Source organism: Oncorhynchus nerka, linkage group LG24, assembly GCF_034236695.1.
Source record: "Oncorhynchus nerka isolate Pitt River linkage group LG24, Oner_Uvic_2.0, whole genome shotgun sequence".
Classification (NCBI taxonomy): Eukaryota; Metazoa; Chordata; class Actinopteri; order Salmoniformes; family Salmonidae; genus Oncorhynchus; species Oncorhynchus nerka.
This window is the reverse complement of record NC_088419.1, coordinates 3873667-3894926: the sequence shown is the minus strand read 5'-3', so window position 1 is coordinate 3894926 and position 21260 is coordinate 3873667. Positions and strand designations below refer to the sequence as shown.

Genomic DNA, 21260 nt, shown 5'->3' with positions numbered 1-21260 from the left:
CCTTCACTGGAACTAAGAGGCCCGAACCATGGAAAACAGCCCCAGACCATTATTCCTCCTCCACCAAACTTTACAGTTGGCTATATGTATTGGGGCAGGTAGCGTTCTCCTGGCATCTGCTAAACCCAGATTCATCCGTCACGCTGCCAGATGGTGAAGTGTGATTCATCACTCAAGAGAACACGTTTCCAGAGTCCAATGGCGGCGAGCTTTTCTCCAGCCGACACTTGGCATTGCGCATAGTGATATTAGGCTTGTATGCGGCTGCTCAACCATGGAAACCCATTTCCTAAAGGTCCCGACTAACAGTTATTGTGCTGACTTTGCTTCCAGAGGCAATTTGGAACTCGGTAGTGAGTTTGCAACAGACGGTTTGTATGCGCTACGCACTTCAGCACTCGGCGGTCCCGTTCTGTGAACTTGTGTGGCCTACCGCTTCACGGCTGAGCCGTTGTTGCTCCTAGACATTTCCACATCACAATATCAGCACTTACAGTTGACCCTGGGCAGCTCTAGCAGGGCAGAAATTTCACGAACTGACTTGTTGGAAAGGTGGCATCCAATGACGGTGCCACGTTGAAAGTCACTGTGCTCTTCAGTACGGGTCATTCTACTGACAATGTTTGTCTATGGAGATTACATTGCTGTGTGCTCAATTTTATACATCTGCCAGCAACAGGTGTGGCTGAAACAGTGAAATCCACTAATTTGAAGGGGTGTCCACATACTTTTGTATATACAATTGTATCTCTGATGCAACAATTCAATAACCAACGTTAATAAAGCTGTCAACATTACAGCTGCTTCATCTGTGCATCATTCAACGTTAAAGCGGCCTTCATTAGGGCACCATTTTGAGGCGGAGCCTAAGTCTGTCTGTCAATGCTGCCGTTCTTCCCCACAGACTCCCCTGAGCAACATACACACATGGTATTGACACACACACTGAGAGACATTGATCTATCACATAAAACAGTCCATAACCAGGCTGAGATTGATCTGATAGCAGAACAAATACGACTTAGTGCTTTTAAAACCCTGTGAAAACCCAAACACCGGGCCCCACCCTTAGTATAGTGATTAACAGCCTCAACGGCCAATCCAAGTGTCACTTCCTCCTTCGTTGACTAATCAGACCGCGAGTTCCTACTCAACAGACGAATAATAAAAAATAAATTTAAAAAAGTGATTTGATCAAAGTTTGAGTTCCTCGATGTCGTCGTCGAAGGAAGCAACGGCTCGTACGGCCGGCCTGCTCTCGGTCACGTGGAGGGAGGAAAGGAAGGGTCCAAGGGGGCCTGTTGGGGCCTTGGGCTCAAAGGGGAAAAAGCCCTCTCTGCAGTTGCGGGGCCCGGTGAGGGTGGAAGTGGGAGGGTTAAAGAGGACGTCTGGGGGGCTGTCGGAGATCGGGGAGGGGCTGGATGGGGGGCCAAAGAGCTGCTGCAACAAAGTAGACTTCCTCTCCTTTCCCGGGCCTGGTCCTAGGCCTCCTCTCTCCTCTCTCTCTGACCGCCCCAGCAGAGCGTCCAGAGCCGAGGGCGGCGGTGGGGTTGGGAAGCCTGTACCCCCTCGTGGGGCCGGCCGTCCAAAGGACGGGGCGTAGCTACCGAAAGCCAGGTCCTCGCTTGAGTTCTGAGCCCTCATCCCTCTCCTCCCAGTCCCCGCTCCTGGACCCAAACCGCTCTCTGCCCCGCCTCGCCCTGACTTGCTCCCCTCCTTGCTCCCCGCTCCCCCACGCAGACCGCCCATCTCCTCCGGCTCAGTGAAGCTGAAAGGGTTCTGGTTCCGTGGGTCGGAGAGCCGTGGAGGAGAACGTGCAGTGGAACCTGAGCTAGACTCCAGGGGATCTGGGTCAACCTCGTAGAACAGCCCAGCGTTCTGGGGTGGCTCGTTCTGCTTGTCAATTTCCCTCAGCTTTGCCAATAGTTGCTCCTTCCTGCGACGCTCTGCCTCCGCCACTTCCTGACTGGCTAGCGCCTCTTGGTTCCGCCTCGCAACCTCTTCCTGGACTTGGCCACGCCTCTTCCTGTTCTCTTCCTCCTTATGGATCAGCCTCTTACTCTCCTCCTCCTCTTTCTCCCAGCCTGTGTAGAGAGAGAGAGACAGAAAGAGAGAAATATGGTTCAGGATATGGTTATGTTGGTGGTGCTGGTCAGAGTACGTTCAGGATATGGTTATGGTGGTGCTGTGGTTGTAGTTCTCTCACCATCTCTCAGTCTCTTGGTCTTTTCCTCAAGTGTGTCCAACTCCAGGTCAATCCTCTGCTTCTCCCTCTCTCCCTCCTTCTGTACCCTCTCTCGCTCCCCTCTCTCCTTTCTCTCCTCAGTCTCCTTCGTCCTTCGCTCTGCTATGTCAACCTCCTGTCCAGAGAAGGAGAGAAAGCGAGACAACGGGAGAGGGGGAGAGAGGACATCCATACGGACATCTTGGTTATTCCATCAACAAGCTGTTCAAAACCAGTGGGAATGGTTACATTTTTTACCTTTTCAATTATATATTATAGGAGGTAGCAGCCTATTAGATTGGAGGCATTGCTTATTGTAGTAGTGGCTTATTGGAGGAGTAGCTTATTGGAGGAGTAGCTTATTGGAGGAGTGGCTTATTGGAGGAGTGGCTTATTGTAGTAGTGGCTTATTGGAGGAGTAGCTTATTGGAGGAGTAGCTTATTGGAGGAGTGGCTTATTGTAGTAGTGGCTTATTGGAGGAGTAGCTTATTGGAGGAGTGGCTTATTGGAGGAGTGGCTTATTGTAGTAGTGGCTTATTGGAGGAGTAGCTTATTGGAGGAGTAGCTTATTGGAGGAGTGGCTTATTGTAGTAGTGGCTTATTGGAGGAGTGGCTTATTGTAGTAGTGGCTTATTGGAGGAGTAGCTTATTGGAGGAGTGGCTTATTGTAGTAGTGGCTTATTGGAGGAGTAGCTTATTGGAGGAGTGGCTTATTGTAGTAGTGGCTTATTGGAGGAGTAGCTTATTGTAGTAGTGGCTTATTGGAGGAGTAGCTTATTGTAGTAGTGGCTTATTGGAGGAGTAGCTTATTGGAGGCTTATTGGCTTATTGGAGGAGTAGCTTATTGGAGGCATGGCTGATTGTAGTAGTGGCTTATTGGAGGAGTAGCTTATTGGAGGAGTGGCTTATTGTAGTAGTGGCTTATTGGAGGAGTAGCTTATTGGAGGCATGGCTTATTGGAGGAGTAGCTTATTGGAGGCATGGCTGATTGTAGTAGTGGCTTATTGGAGGAGTAGCTTATTGGAGGAGTGGCTGATTGTAGTAGTGGCTTATTGGAGGAGTAGCTTATTGGAGGCATGGCTGATTGTAGTAGTGGCTTATTGGAGGAGTAGCTTATTGGAGGAGTGGCTTATTGTAGTAGTGGCTTATTGGAGGAGTAGCTTATTGGAGGAGTGGCTTATTGGAGGCATGGCTTATTGGAGGCATGGCTTATTGGAGGCATGGCTTATTGTAGTAGTGGCTTATTGGAGGCATGGCTTATTGGAGGAGTGGCTTATTGTAGTAGTGGCTTATTGTAGTAGTGGCTTATTGTAGTAGTGGCTTATTGGAGGCATGGCTTATTGGAGGCATGGCTTATTGGAGGAGTAGCTTATTGGAGGCATGGCTTATTGGAGGCGTGGCTTATTGGAGGCATGGCTTATTGGAGGCATGGCTTATTGGAGGCGTGGCTTATTGGAGGCATGGCTTATTGGAGGAGTGGCTTATTGGAGGAGTAGCTTATTGTAGTAGTGGCTTATTGGAGGCATGGCTTATTGGAGGAGTGACTTATTGGAGGCATGGCTTATTGGAGGAGTGGCTTATTGGAGGAGTGGCTTATTGGAGGAGTAGCTTATTGTAGTAGTGGCTTATTGGAGGCATGGCTTATTGGAGGAGTAGCTTATTGGAGGCATGGCTTATTGGAGGCATGGCTTATTGGAGGCATGGCTTATTGGAGGAGTGGCTTATTGGAGGAGTAGCTTATTGTAGTAGTGGCTTATTGGAGGCATGGCTTATTGGAGGCGTGGCTTATTGGAGGCATGGCTTATTGGAGGCATGGCTTATTGGAGGCATGGCTTATTGTAGTAGTGGCTTATTGGAGGAGTAGCTTATTGTAGTAGTAGCTTATTGGAGGCATGGCTTATTGGAGGCATGGCTTATTGGAGGCGTGGCTTATTGGAGGCATGGCTTATTGGAGGCATGGCTTATTGGAGGCGTGGCTTATTGTAGTAGTGGCTTATTGGAGGAGTAGCTTATTGTAGTAGTAGCTTATTGGAGGCATGGCTTATTGGAGGCATGGCTTATTGGAGGCGTGGCTTATTGGAGGCATGGCTTATTGGAGGCATGGCTTATTGGAGGCGTGGCTTATTGGAGGCATGGCTTATTGGAGGCATGGCTTATTGTAGTAGTGGCTTATTGGAGGCATGGCTTATTGTAGTAGTGGCTTATTGGAGGCATGGCTTATTGGAGGCATGGCTTATTGGAGGCATGGCTTATTGGAGGCATGGCTTATTGGAGGCGTGGCTTATTGGAGGCATGGCTTATTGAGGCATGGCTTATTGAGGCATGGCTTATTGGAGGCATGGCTTATTGGAGGCATGGCTGATTGGAGGCATGGCTTATTGGAGGCATGGCTTATTGGAGGCATGGCTTATTGGAGGCATGGCTTATTGGAGGCGTGGCTTATTGTAGTAGTGGCTTATTGGAGGCATGGCTTATTGGAGGCATGGCTTATTGGAGGCATGGCTTATTGTAGTAGTGGCTTATTGGAGGCATGGCTTATTGGAGGCGTGGCTTATTGGAGGCATGGCTTATTGGAGGCATGGCTTATTGGAGGCATGGCTTATTGGAGGCATGGCTTATTGGAGGCATGGCTTATTGGAGGCGTGGCTTATTGTAGTAGTGGCTTATTGTAGTAGTGGCTTATTGGAGTAGTGGCTTATTGTAGTAGTGGCTTATTGGAGGCATGGCTTATTGGAGGCATGGCTTATTGGAGGCGTGGCTTATTGGAGGCATGGCTTATTGGAGGCGTGGCTTATTGGAGGCGTGGCTTATTGGAGGCATGGCTTATTGGAGGAGTAGCTTATTGGAGGCATGGCTTATTGGAGGAGTAGCTTATTGGAGGCATGGCTTATTGGAGGCATGGCTTATTGGAGGCATGGCTTATTGGAGGCGTGGCTTATTGGAGGCATGGCTTATTGGAGGCATGGCTTATTGGAGGCATGGCTTATTGGAGGCGTGGCTTATATATGGGGAAACGGCTGCAATGTATGGGGAAACGGGTGCAATATATGGGGAAATGGCTGCAATATATGGGGAAATGGATGCAATATATAGGGAAACGGGTGCAATATATGGGGAAATGGCTGCAATATATGGGGAAATGGCTGCAATATATGGGGAAACGGGTGCAATATATGGGGAAACGGGTGCAATATATGGGGAAACGGGTGCAATATATGGGGAAACGGGTGCAATATATAGGGAAACGGGTGCAATATATAGGGAAACGGGTGCAATATATGGGGAAATGGCTGCAATTTATAGGGAAACGGGGAAACGGGTGCAATATATGGGGAAACGGGTGCAATATATGGGGAAACGGGTGCAATATATGGGGAAACGGGTGCAATATATGGGGAAACGGGTGCAATATATGGGGAAACGGGTGCAATATATGGGGAAACGGGTGCAATATATGGGGAAACGGGTGCAATATATGGGGAATATGGGGAAACGGGTGCAATATATGGGGAAACGGGTGCAATATATGGGGGGCAATATATGGGGAAACGGGTGCAATATATGGGGAAACGGGTGCAATATATGGGGAAACGGGTGCAATATATGGGGAAACGGGTGCAATATATGGGGAAACGGGTGCAATATATGGGGAAACGGGTGCAATATATGGGGAAACGGGTGCAATATATGGGGAAACGGGTGCAATATATGGGGAAACGGGTGCAATATATGGGGAAACGGGTGCAATATATGGGGAAACGGGTGCATGGGGAAACGGGTGCAGATATATAGGGAAACGGGTGCAATATATGGGGAAACGGGTGCAATATATGGGGAAACGGGTGCAATATATGGGGAAAAGTAGTATACTACAGTGCTTTGCAAAAGTATTCAGACCCCTTGGATTTATTCATATTTTATTGCGTTACAAAGTGGGATTAAAATTGATTTATTGTTTGTTTTTTCAACAATCTACACAAAATACAAAGTGAAAGAAAAGTGGAAAAATATATATATTTTTACAAATATTAATAAAAATGTAATAACTTATATAGTCGTTGCATAACTATTCATCTCCCCCACTATTCAGCTCCCCCAGTATTCAGCTCCCCCACTATTCACCTCCACCAGTATTCATCTCCCCAGTATTCATCTCCCCACTATTCACCTCCCCAGTATTCACCTCCACCAGTATTCATCTCCCCACTATTCATCTCCCCAGTATTCATCTCCCCAGTATTCATCTCCCCAGTATTCATCTCCACCAGTATTCATCTCCCCCACTATTCACCTCCACCAGTATTCACCTCCACCAGTATTCATCTCCCCAGTATTCATCTCCCCCAGTATTCATCTCCCCAGTATTCACAGTATTCTCCACCAGTATTCACCTCCACCAGTATTCATTCATCTCCACCAGTATTCATCTCTATTCCCCAGTATTCATCTCCCCCAGTATTCATCTCCCCAGTATTCATCTCCACCAGTAATCAGTATTCATCTCCCCCAGTATTCATCTCCCCCAGTATTCATCTCCCCCAGTATTCATCTCCCCAGTATTCATCTCCCCAGTATTCATCTCCCCCAGTATTCATCTCCCCCACTATTCATCTCCCCAGTATTCATCTCCATCTCCCCCAGTATTCATCTCCCCCAGTATTAATCTCCCCAGTATTCATCTCCCCAGTATTCATCTCCCCCAGTATTCATCTCCCCCCACTATTCATCTCCCCCAGTATTCATCTCCCCAGTATTCATCTCCCCCAGTATTCATCTCCCCCAGTATTCATCTCCCCCAGTATTCATCTCCCCCAGTATATTCATCTCCCCCACCTCCACCAGTATTCATCTCCCCCAGTATTCATCTCCCCCAGTATTCATCTCCCCCAGTATTCATCTCCCCACTATTCATCTCCCCACTATTCATCTCCCCCACTATTCATCTCCCCCACTATTCATCTCCCCACTATTCATCTCCCCACTATTCATCTCCCCCAGTATTCATCTCCCCCAGTATTCACCTCCACCAGTATTCATCTCCCCTAGTATTCATCTCCCACAGTATTCACTGTCACTATATAACACAACATATACCAAGACCAGAGAGCACTGTCACTATATAACACAACATATACCAAGACCAGAGAGCACTGTCACTGGTTATGGGTCTGAATGGTTATGGGTCTGAATTAATAACTGCTATAGTCTACCACCATCTGAATGGTTATGGGTCTGAATTAATAACTGCTATAGTCTACCACCATCTGAATGGTTCTGGGTCTGAATTAATAACTGCTATAGTCTACCACCATCTGAATGGTTATGGGTCTGAATTAATAACTGCTATAGTCTATCACCATCTGAATGGTTATGGGTCTGAATTAATAACTGCTATAGTCTACCACCATATGAATGGTTATGGGTCTGAATTAATAACTGCTATAGTCTACCACCATCTGAATGGTTATGGGTCTGAATGGTTATGGGTCTGAATTAATAACTGATATAGTCTACCACCATCTGAATGGTTATGGGTCTGAATTAATAACTGCTATAGTCTACCACCATCTGAATGGTTATGGGTCTGAATGGTTATGGGTCTTAATTAATAACTGCTATAGTCTACCACCATCTGAGTGGTTATGGGTCTGAATTAATAACTGCTATAGTCTACCACCATCTGAATGGTTATGGGTCTGAATGGTTATGAGTCTGAATTAATAACTGCTATAGTCTACCACCATCTGAATGGTTATGGGTCTGAGTGGTTATGAGTCTGAATTAATAACTGCTATAGTCTACCACCATCTGAATGGTTATGGGTCTGAATTAATAACTGCTATAGTCTACCACCATCTGAATGGTTATGGGTCTTAATTAATAACTGCTATAGTCTACCACCATCTGAATGGTTATGGGTCTGAATGGTTATGGGTCTGAATTAATAACTGCTATAGTCTACCACCATCTGAATGGTTATGGGTCTGAATTAATAACTGCTATAGTCTACCACCATCTGAATGGTTATGGGTCTGAATGGTTATGGGTCTTAATTAATAACTGCTATAGTCTACCACCATCTGAATGGTTATGGGTCTGAATTAATAACTGCTATAGTCTACCACCATCTGAATGGTTATGGGTCTGAATTAATAACTGCTGTAGTCTACCACCATCTGAATGGTTATGGGTCTGAATGGTTATGGGTCTGAATGGTTATGGGTCTGAATAAATAACTGCTATAGTCTACCACCATCTGAATGGTTATGGGTCTGAATGGTTATGGGTCTGAATTAATAACTGCTATAGCCTACCACCATCTGAATGGTTATGGGTCTGAATGGTTATGGGTCTGAGTTAATAACGGCTATAGTCTACCACCATCTGAATGGTTATGGGTCTGAATGGTTATGGGTCTGAATTAATAACTGCTATAGTCTACCACCATCTGAATGGTTATGGGTCTGAATGGTTATGGGTCTGAATTAATAACTGCTATAGTCTACCACCATCTGAATGGTTATGGGTCTGAATGGTTATGGGTCTGAATTAATAACTGCTGTAGTCTACCACCATCTGAATGGTTATGGGTCTGAATGGTTATGGGTCTGAATGGTTATGGGTCTGAATTAATAACTGCTATAGTCTACCACCATCTGAATGGTTATGGGTCTGAATGGTTATGGGTCTGAATTAATAACTGCTATAGCCTACCACCATCTGAATGGTTATGGGTCTGAATGGTTATGGGTCTGAATTAATAACTGCTATAGCCTACCACCATCTGAATGGTTATGGGTCTGAATGGTTATGGGTCTGAGTTAATAACGGCTATAGTCTACCACCATCTGAATGGTTATGGGTCTGAATGGTTATGGGTCTGAATGGTTATGGGTCTGAATTAATAACTGCTATAGTCTACCACCATCTGAATGGTTATGGGTCTGAATTAATAACTGCTATAGTCTACCACCATCTGAATGGTTATGGGTCTGAATGGTTATGGGTCTGAATGGTTATGGGTCTGAATTAATAACTGCTATAGTCTACCACCATCTGAATGGTTATGGGTCTGAATTAATAACTGCTATAGTCTACCACCATCTGAATGGTTATGGGTCTGAATTAATAACTGCTATAGCCTACCACCATCTGAATGGTTATGGGTCTGAATTAATAACTGCTATAGCCTACCACCATCTGAATGGTTATGGGTCTGAATTAATAACTGCTATAGTCTACCACCATCTGAATGGTTATGGGTCTGAATGGTTCTGGTTCTGAATAAATAACTGCTATAGTCTACCACCATCTGAATGGTTCTGGTTCTGAATAAATAACTGCTATAGTCTACCACCATCTGAGTGGTTATGGGTCTGAATTAATAACTGCTATAGCCTACCACCATCTGAATGGTTATGGGTCTGAATTAATAACTGCTATAGCCTACCACCATCTGAATGGTTATGGGTCTGAATGGTTCTGGTTCTGAATAAATAACTGCTATAGTCTACCACCATCTGAATGGTTATGGGTCTTAATTAATAACTGCTATAGTCTACCACCATCTGAATGGTTCTGGTTCTGAATTAATAACTGCTATAGTCTACCACCATCTGAATGGTTATGGGTCTGAATGGTTATTGGTCTGAATTAATAACTGCTATAGTCTACTGCTGAATGGTTGGGTCTGAATGGTCTTCTTTCAAACTATTGACTGCTGTTTTTAACATTCACCAAACAATAGCTTGCTTCCCTCTAAAAGACTCTATAGCATGGCCCCCTCAGATCCTCATAAAGTTCTAACAGCTGCATCACTGAGAGCATCTTGACTGGCTGCCTAAAAATGATCAAAAGACTCTAGCCACCCAAGACAAACTGTTCTTCTCTGCTACCGTCTGGAACCATCTGAAGGACCCTGAACAGCTTCTACCCCCAAGCCATAAGACGGATCAATAGTTCAATAGTTAATCAATAGCTACCCAGTCTTTCTGCATTAACCCTTTCTGCACTCTTTATATGGGTCACAAAAGCTGCTGCTACTGTTTACTATCTGTCATTTTATTCCTAGTTATATGTACATATCTACCTCAAAGCATAAGTAAGCATTTCACTGAAAGTCTACCATCTGTTGTTTTACGCATGTTGTTTACACCTGTTGTTTACGCATGTTGTTTACACCTGTTGTTTACGCATGTTGTTTACATCTGTTGTTTACGCATGTTACCACCATCTGTTGTTATGGGTTGTTTACATCTGTTGTTTACATCTGTTGTTTATTAATGTTGTTTACACCATGTTGTTTATGCATGTTGTTTAATAACATGTTGTTTACATCTGTTGTTTACGCATGTTGTTTACATCTGTTGTTTACCATGTTGTTTACATCTGTTGTTAAGCATGTTGTTTACACCATGTTGTTTACATCTGTTGTTTAACATGTTGTTTACACATCTGTTGTTTATGGGTCTGTTGTTTACATCTGTTGTTTACGCATATTGTTTACATCTGTTGTTTACGCATGTTGTTTACATCTGTTGTTTACATCTGTTGTTTACGCATGTTGTTTACGCATGTTGTTTACCATGTTGTTTACGCATGGGTTGTTTACATCTGTTGTTTACCGCATGTTGTTTACATCTGTTGTTTACGCATGTTGTTTACATCTGTTGTTATGGGCATGTTGTTTACGCATGTTGTTTACATCTGTTGTTTACCACCATGTTGTTTACATCTGTTGTTTCTGAATGTTGTTTACGCATGTTGTTTACACCATCTGTTTACATCTGTTGTTTACATCTGTTGTTTACGCATGTTGTTTACGCATGTTGTTTACGCATGTTGTTTACATCTGTTGTTTACATCTGTTGTTTACGCATGTTGTTTACACATGTTGTTTACATCTGTTGTTTACGCATGTTGTTTACGCATGTTGTTTACGCATGCTGTTTACGCATGTTGTTTACATCTGTTGTTTACGCATGTTGTTTATGCATGTTGTTTACGCATGTTGTTTACATCTGTTGTTTACGCATGTTGTTTACGCATGTTGTTTACACCTGTTGTTTACGCATGTTGTTTACGCATGTTGTTTACGCATGTTGTTTACACATGTTGTTTACGCATGTTGTTTACATCTGTTGTTTACATCTGTTGTTTACGCATGTTGTTTACATCTGTTGTTTACGCATGTTGTTCGCATGTTGTTTACGCATGTTGTTTACGCATGTTGTTTACATCTGTTGTTATGCATGTTGTTTACATCTGTTGTTTACGCATGTTGTTTACGCATGTTGTTTACATCTGCTGTTTACGCATGTTGTTTACGCATGTTGTTTACGCATGTTGTTTACATCTGTTGTTTACGCATGTTGTTTACATCTGTTGTTTACACCATCTGAATGTTGTTTACATCTGTTGTTTACGCATGTTGTTTACATCTGTTGTTTACATCTGTTTTTGTTTACCAAACATGTTGTTTACGCATGTTGTTTACATCTGTTGTTTACATCTGTTGTTTACGCATGTTGCCACAAGACATGTTGTTTACATCTGTTGTTTACGCATGTTGTTTACATCTGTTGTTTACGCATGTTGTTTACGCATGTTGTTTACATCTGCTGTTTACGCATGTTGTTTACGCATGTTGTTTACGCATGTTGTTTACATCTGTTGTTTACGCATGTTGTTTACATCTGTTGTTTACGCATATTGTTTACATCTGTTGTTTACGCATGTTGTTTACATCTGTTGTTTACATCTGTTGTTTACGCATGTTGTTTACGCATGTTGTTTACATCTGTTGTTTACGCATGTTGTTTACATCTGTTGTTTACGCATGTTGTTTACGCATGTTGTTTACATCTGTTGTTTACGCATGTTGTTTACGCATGTTGTTTACGCATGTTGTTTACGCATGTTGTTTACATCTGTTGTTTACGCATGTTGTTTATGCATGTTGTTTACATCTGTTGTTTACGCATGTTGTTTATGCATGTTGTTTACATCTGTTGTTTACGCATGTTGTTTACATCTGTTGTTTACGCATGTTGTTTACGTCTGTTGTTTACGCATGTTGTTTACGCATGTTGTTTACATCTGTTGTTTACGCACGTTGTTTACGCATGTTGTTTACGCATGTTGTTTACATCTGTTGTTAAGCATGTTGTTTACATCTGTTGTTTACGCATGTTGTTTACGCACGTTGTTTACGCATGTTGTTTACGCATGTTGTTTACGCACGTTGTTTACGCATGTTGTTTACATCTGTTGTTTACGCATGTTGTTTACATCTGTTGTTTACGCATGTTGTTTACGCATGTTGTTTACATCTGTTGTTTACGCATGTTGTTTACTCATGTTGTTTACGCATGTTGTTTACATCTGTTGTTTACGCATGTTTACGCATGTTGTTTACGCATGTTGTTTACATCTGTTGTTAAGCATGATCTTTACATCTGTTGTTTACGCATGTTGTTTACATCTGTTGTTTACGCATGTTGTTTACGCATGTTGTTTACGCATGTTGTTTACATCTGTTGTTTACGCATGTTGTTTATGCATGTTGTTTACATCTGTTGTTTACGCATGTTGTTTATGCATGTTGTTTACATATGTTGTTTACGCATGTTGTTTACATCTGTTGTTTACGCATGTTGTTTACGTCTGTTGTTTACGCATGTTGTTTACGCATGTTGTTTACGCATGTTGTTTACATCTGTTGTTTACGCATGTTGTTTACGCATGTTGTTTACGCATGTTGTTTACATCTGTTGTTAAGCATGTTGTTTACATCTGTTGTTTACGCATGTTGTTTACGCACGTTGTTTACGCATGTTGTTTACGCATGTTGTTTACGCATGTTGTTTACGCACGTTGTTTACGCATGTTGTTTACATCTGTTGTTTACGCATGTTGTTTACATCTGTTGTTTACGCATGTTGTTTACATCTGTTGTTTACGCATGTTGTTTACGCATGTTGTTTACATCTGTTGTTTACGCATGTTGTTTACTCATGTTGTTTACGCATGTTGTTTACATCTGTTGTTTACGCATGTTGTTTACATCTGTTGTTAAGCATGTTGTTTACATCTGTTGTTTACGCATGTTGTTTACGCACGTTGTTTACGCATGTTGTTTACGCATGTTGTTTATGCATGTTGTTTACATTTGTGGTTTACGCATGTTGTTTATGCATGTTGTTTACATCTGTTTACGCATGTTGTTTACATCTGTTGTTTACGCATGTTGTTTACGCATGTTGTTTATGTTGTTTACGCATGTTGTTTACGCATGTTGTTTACGCATGTTGTTTACATCTGTTGTTTACGCATGTTGTTTACATCTGTTGTTTACGCATGTTGTTTACATCTGTTGTTTACATCTGTTGTTTACGCATGTTGTTTACGCATGTTGTTTACATCTGTTGTTTACGCATGTTGTTTACATCTGTTGTTAAGCATGTTGTTTACATCTGTTGTTTACGCATGTTGTTTACATCTGTTGTTTACGCATGTTGTTTACTACTAGACTGAGGGGACAGAGGAAGGGGTTAGTCATTCACTACTAGACTGAGGGGACAGAGGAAGGGGTTAGTCATTCACTACTAGATTGAGGGGACAGAGGAAGGGGTTAGTCATTCACTACTAGACTGAGGGGACAGAGGAAGGAGTGGTCATTCACTACTAGACTGAGGGGACAGAGGAAGGGGTTAGTCATTCACTACTAGACTGAGGGGACAGAGGAAGGGCCAGTCATTCACTACTAGACTGAGGGGACAGAGGAAGGGGTTAGTCATTCACTACTAGACTGAGGGGACAGAGGAAGGGTCAGTCATTCACTACTAGACTGAGGGACTTTACAGATGTTGTATGTATGGGGGACAAAGGAAGGAGTGGTCATTCACTACTAGACTGAGGGGACAGAGGAAGGGTTAGTCATTCACAACTAGACTGAGGGGACAGAGGAAGGGTTAGTCATTCACTACTAGACTGAGGGGACAGAGGAAGGGTCAGTCATTCACTACTAGACTGAGGGACTTTACAGATGTTGTATGTAGGGGGGACAGAGGAAGGGTTAGTCATTCACTACTAGACTGAGGGGACAGAGGAAGGGTTAGTCATTCACTACTAGACTGAGGGACCTTACAGATGTTGTATGTACGAGGGACAGAGGAAGGGTCAGTCATTAAACATCATGCCAACCCCTGTTATTTCACACGGAGTATGACTATACTATAGTTATGAATTTTTTATTTATCCTAAAATATATGCACTTTCCCCCCCACTTTGACAGAGTATTTTCTGTACATTGTTGACAAAAAAATGTCAATTAAATCGATTTTAATCCCACTTTGTAACACAATAACATGTGAAGAAATCCATGGGAGCTGAATACTTTTGCAAGGCACTGTATGTAGGGAATACGGTTCAAAAGTAGTGCACTATAGAGCAAATAGGGCACTATTTGTGACTCACCCTAGAGCTGTAAGGTGTACTAGAGACACCTGGCTTGAGTGACAGGTAGTCATCGGGGGCTTGGTCGTTGTAGTGATAGTTGCCCTCGGTGACGGCCGGGGGCGGTGACGGGAAGTCGAGACTCAAGTTCTCGTTCACTGTCTGTACTGCCTTAGAGCTGGACATACTGGGGCCTATACACACACACACACACACATAGACAGACACACGCGCACACACACACACACACACACACACACATAGACAGACACACACGCACACACACACACACAAGAGCACGCACGTACACACACACACACAAACACACACACGCACACACATACACACATAGACAGACACGCACACACACCCACATAAACACACACATAGACAGACACACACACACACGCACACGCGCGCACACACGCACACACACACACAAACACACACACGCACACACATACACACATAGACAGACACGCACACACACCCACATAAACACACACATAGACAGACACACACACACACACACACACGCACACACACACACACACAGACACACAGACAGAGCAGTAGGGTGCAACCAAACTTGACATTTTATTACAATCTTTTTATTTTTTTATTACAATTTCTTCTCTCTAACTGTGGACTATTATTACCTTTAGTCTCCCCTACTGGTATATATATAAATATATCAATGATATACCTTTAGTCTCCCCTACTGGTATATATATAAATATATCAATGATATACCTTTAGTCTCCCCTACTGGTATATATATAAATATATCAATGATATACCTTTAGTCTCCCCTACTGGTATATATATAAATATATCAATGATATACCTTTAGTCTCCCCTACTGGTATATATATAAATATATCAATGATATACCTTTAGGCTCCCCTACTGGTATATATATAAATATATCAATGATATACCTTTAGTCTCCCCTACTGGTATATATATAAATATATCAATGATATACCTTTAGTCTCCCCTACTGGTATATATATAAATATATCAATGATATACCTTTAGGCTCCCCTACTGGTATATATATAAATTAAAGGATATCTCTTTAGGCTCCCCTACTGGTATATATATAAATTAAAGGATATCTCTTTAGGCTCCCCTACTGGTATATATATAAATTAAAGGATATCTCTTTAGGCTCCCCTACTGGTATATATATAAATTAAAGGATATCTCTTTAGGCTCCCCTACTGGTATATATATAAATTAAAGGATATCTCTTTAGGCTCCCCTACTGGTATATATATAAATTAAATTATATACCTTTAGGCTCCCCTACTGGTATATATATAAATATATCAATGATATACCTTTAGGCTCCCCTACTGGTATATATATAAATTAAATTATATACCTTTAGGCTCCCCTACTGGTATATATATAAATTAAATTATATACCTTTAGGCTCCCCTACTGGTATATATATAAATTAAATTATATACCTTTAGGCTCCCCTACTGGTATATATATAAATATATCAATGATATACCTTTAGGCTCCCCTACTGGTTATATATATATATAAATTAAAGGATATCTCTTTAGGCTCCCCTACTGGTATATATATAAATGAAATAATATACCTTTAGGCTCCCCTACTGGTATATATATAAATTAAATGATATCTCTTTAGGCTCCCCTACTGGTATATATATAAATATATCAATGATATACCTTTAGTCTCCCCTACTGGTATATATATATATAAATTAAAGGATATCTCTTTAGGCTCCCCTACTGGTATATATATATCAATTAAATGATATATCTTTAGGCTCCCCTACTGGTATATATATATATAAATTAAAGGATATCTCTTTAGGCTCCCCTACTGGTATATATATATCAATTAAATGATATATCTTTAGGCTCCCCTACTGGTATATATATATATGAATTAAATAATATATCTTTAGGCTCCCCTACTGGTATATATATATATGAATTAAATAATATATCTTTAGGCTCCCCTACTGGTATATATATATATGAATTAAATAATATATCTTTAGGCTCCCCTACTGGTATATATATAAATGAAATAATATACCTTTAGGTATTATTAAATTATTAAATAAATTTACCTCAATAGTTTTCTTGGAGTGACTACAACATTGTTTAGTTGAGCAGGACTAGTGGCACCCAGGGAAAGTGGTTTCTGAGAGAATAACAGGAGGGGAACCTTTAACCCTGGACTGCGTTTAACGCCAAGCGACCCTACCTTTCCTCTTTGTGGTGTTGTCTGTGTTCCTGGGCGATGGTTTCAACAAGCGGTTGGCATAGATGTTCCTAGTGTCCAGTTCCCTCTCTTTCTCCTACAAGGGTTAGAGTTAGCGTTTATAACGCAACGTAGAGTGTGTGTGTGTGTGTGTGTGTGTGTGTGTGTGTGTGTGTGTGTGTCTCCGTGTGTGTGTCTCCGTGTGTGTGTGTGTCTCCTTGTGCATTCAGAAAGTTTTCAGACCCCTTGACTTTTTCCACATTTTGTTACGTTACAGCATTATTCTGAAACGGATTCAATAGAAAATGTTCCTCATTAATCTACACACAATACCCCATAATGACATCACAATACCCCATAATGACATCACAATACCCCATAATGACATCACAATACCCCATAATGACATCACAATACCCCATAATGACATCACAATACCCCATAATGACATCACAATACCCCATAATGACATCACAATACCCCATAATGACATCACAATACCCCATAATGACATTACAATACCCCATAATGACATCACAATACCCCATAATGACATCACAATACCCCATAATGACATCACAATACCCCATAATGACATCACAATACCCCATAATGACATCACAATACCCCATAATGACATCACAATACCCCATAATGACATCACAATACCCCATAATGACATCACAATACCCCATAATGACATTACAATACCCAATAATGACATCACAATACCCCATAATGACATCACAATACCCCATAATGACATCACAATACCCCATAATGACATCACAATACCCCATAATGACATTACAATACCCCATAATGACATCACAATACCCCATAATGACATTACAATACCCCATAATGACATCACAATACCCCATAATGACATCACAATACCCCATAATGACATCACAATACCCCATAATGACATTACAATACCCCATAATGACATTACAATACCCCATATTGACATCACAATACCCCATAATGACATCACAATACCCCATAATGACATCACAATACCCCATAATGACATTACAATACCCCATAATGACATTACAATACCCCATAATGACATCACAATACCCCATAATGACATTACAATACCCCATAATGACATTACAATACCCCATATTGACATCACAATACCCCATAATGACATTACAATACCCCATAATGACATCACAATACCCCATAATGACATTACAATACCCCATAATGACATCACAATACCCCATAATGACATCACAATACCCCATAATGACATCACAATACCCCATAATGACATCACAATACCCCATAATGACATCACAATACCCCATAATGACATTACAATACCCAATAATGACATTACAATACCCAATAATGACATCACAATACCCCATAATGACATTACAATACCCAATAATGACATCACAATACCCCATAATGACAAAGCGAAAACAGGTTTTAAGAATTTTGGGGAAATTGATTACAAATAAAAAACTGAAATACATTTATGTACAGTAACAGTCAAAGGTTTGGACATACCTACTCCTTCCAGGGTTCTTCTTTATTTTCCTACATTGTAGAATAATAGTGAAGACATTAAAACTATGAAATAACACATATGGAATCATTGGAATCAATGTGTTAAACAAATCAAAAATATATTTTAGATTTTAGATTCTTAAAAGTAGCCAAACTCCCCAAATACAGGTGTGCCAAACGTTTAGTGTCATACCCAAGAACAAGAAGGTGCTTCAACAAAGTACTGAGTCAAAAGTATGAATCTTTATGTAAATATGATATTTTAGGGTTTTATTTTAAATACATTAAAAAATATATATTTAAAGCTATTTTCGCTTTGTCATTATGGGGTATTGTGATGTCATTATGGGGTATTGTGATGTCATTATGGGGTATTGTGATGTCATTATGGGGTATTGTGATGTCATTATGGGGTATTGTGATGTCATTATGGGGTATTGTGTGTAGACTGGTGAGGGAAAAAACCGATTGAATCTATTTTAGAATACGGCTGTAGCATGAAAGGAAAAGGTTATGGGGTCTGAATAGTTTTCAGCAGTGGACACATGATATACAGTAGATGGAGTATAAAGGTCAATGAGCAACGTACCGTGTGTGTGTGTGTGTGTGTGTGTCCGTGTGCGTGTGTGTGTGTCCGTGTGCGTGTGTGTCCGTGTGTGTGTGTGTGCGTGTGTCCGTGTGTGTGTGTGTGTGTGTGTGTTTACCTTCAGTTTGTTGCTGAGTCGTTCCACCTCCTCCTGCAGGTCTGAGACCTGGTCCTGAGTACTGATGGTCTTCCTCCTCTCTGTAGCTAGCTGTCTCTGGTAACTACTGCTGCTCAGTTCCACTCTGCGCTCCAGATCCTAAACATACACACGGACACACGAACACACGGACACACACACACACACACACACTATAATTTGCGTTATAGAAGCAAACTCTAACCCTTGTAGGAGAAGGAGAGGGAACTGGACATTAGGAACATCAACAACTATGTTTTAAGGGAGAAGTAGGCATTGGTCTGATATGACGGACAGAATGCTTTGTGGTGTTGAGATCCGTCCGATCCACTAGACCCTACTCCCTACCCCCTACTCCCTACCCCCTACTCTCTACCCCCTACACCCCTACTCCCTACCCCCTACTCCCTACTCTCTACCCCCTACTCCCTACCCCTACTCCCTACTCTCTACCCCCTACTCCCTACCCCTACTCTCTTCCCCCTACCCCCTACTCCCTACCCCCTACTCCCTACTCTCTACCCCCTACTCCCTACCCCCTACTCTCTACCCCCTACACCCCTACTACCCCTACTCCCTACTCTCCCCCTACACCCCTACTCCCTACCCCCTACTCCCTACCCCCTACTCTCTACCCCTACTCCCTACCCCTACTCCCCTCTCTACCCCTACTCCCTACCCCTACTCTCTTCCCCCTACCCCCTACTCCCTACCCCCTACCCCCTACTCCCTACCCCTACTCCCTACCCCCTACTCTCTACCCCCTACTCCCTACTCCCTACCCCCTACCCCTACTCTCTACCCCCTACACCCCTACTCCCTACCCCTACTCCCTACCCCCTACTCCCTACTCTCTACCCCCTACTCCCTACCCCTACTCTCTACCCCCTACTCCCTACCCCCTACTCTCTTCCCCCTACCCCTACTCCCTACCCCTACTCCCTACTCTCTACCCCCTACTCCCTACCCCCTACTCCCTACTCCCTACTCTCTACCCCCTACTCCCTACCCCCTACTCCCTACCCCCTACTCCCTACCCCCTACTCCCTACCCCTAGTCTTCCCGTCTCCTCTTGATGATGTAACAATGCTCCAACGTTGTCTGAACTCAACATTCCATTTTAATATTGCTGTATGTGACGGTTAAACGCTATATTTAAGTTTGTTTGTACATGTGGAGTCTATTTGTGTACTAGTTTTAATATATATGTAACAGGAAACTAAAAGTATGTTTAAATAATGTATTTTAACTATTCATGTTAAATGTACTGTATATTGTTCAGATGTGTTCTTTGCTGTCACCATGTTCAGTCTGCAATAAAAGGTCTGCTGTTGTTACATCAGGAGTGGTGCCATTGGTTTTACCCTGCAGCTTAGACCAGATATTTATGGGAGAAGATTTAAGGGAGAAGAAGACAGTACTCCTCCTGCTCCTCCTTGCACAAAGGCTGAGGTAGAGGTCCTGCTGCTGGGTTGTTGCCCTCCTACGGCCTCCTCCACGTCTCCTGATGTACTGGCCTGTCTCCTGGTAGCGCCTCCATGCTCTGGACACTACGCTGACAGACACAGCAAACCTTCTTGCCACAGCTCGCATTGATGTGCCATCCTGGATGAGCTGCACTACCTGAGCCACTTGTGTGGGTTGTAGACTCCGTCTCATGCTACCACTAGAGTGAAAGCACCGCCAGCATTCAAAAGTGACCAAAACATCAGCCAGGAAGCATAGGAACTGAGAAGTGGTCTGCGGTCACCACCTGCAGAACCACTCCTTTATTGGGGGTGTCTTGCTAATTGCCTATAATTTCCACCTGTTGTCTATTCCATTTGCACAACAGTGTGTGAAATTGATTGTCAATCAGTGTTGCTTCCTAAGTGGACAGTTTGATTTCACAGAAGTGTGATTGACTTGGAGTTACATTGTGTTGTTTAAGTGTTCCCTTTATTTTTTTGAGCAGTGTATATGTATATTTTACCTCTTGGTGATGTCATTCGGAAACATAATGTAAACTTTCACTGCTATGCAGATGGCACACAGCTGTACATTTCGATGAAACATGGTGAAGCCCCAAAAT

The 21260-nt window shown here is 42.3% G+C and overlaps 1 protein-coding gene across 1 annotated transcript in view; it reads right to left on the bottom strand.

The window, feature by feature from the left end:
- Positions 1 to 375: 375 nt before the first annotated feature.
- The window catches only part of lca5 (lebercilin LCA5), a 29104-nt gene continuing 8219 nt past the window's right edge, over positions 376 to 21260 (bottom strand). Inside the window, exons 6-10 of the mRNA XM_065008552.1 lie at positions 19172 to 19309; positions 16938 to 17031; positions 14703 to 14875; positions 2207 to 2360; positions 376 to 2084 (exon numbers count right to left, since the gene is read on the bottom strand). Coding sequence (XP_064864624.1) covers positions 1195 to 2084; positions 2207 to 2360; positions 14703 to 14875; positions 16938 to 17031; positions 19172 to 19309 — 1449 coding nt within the window. The 3' untranslated portion in view covers positions 376 to 1194. The remainder of the gene's footprint in view (positions 2085 to 2206; positions 2361 to 14702; positions 14876 to 16937; positions 17032 to 19171; positions 19310 to 21260) is intronic.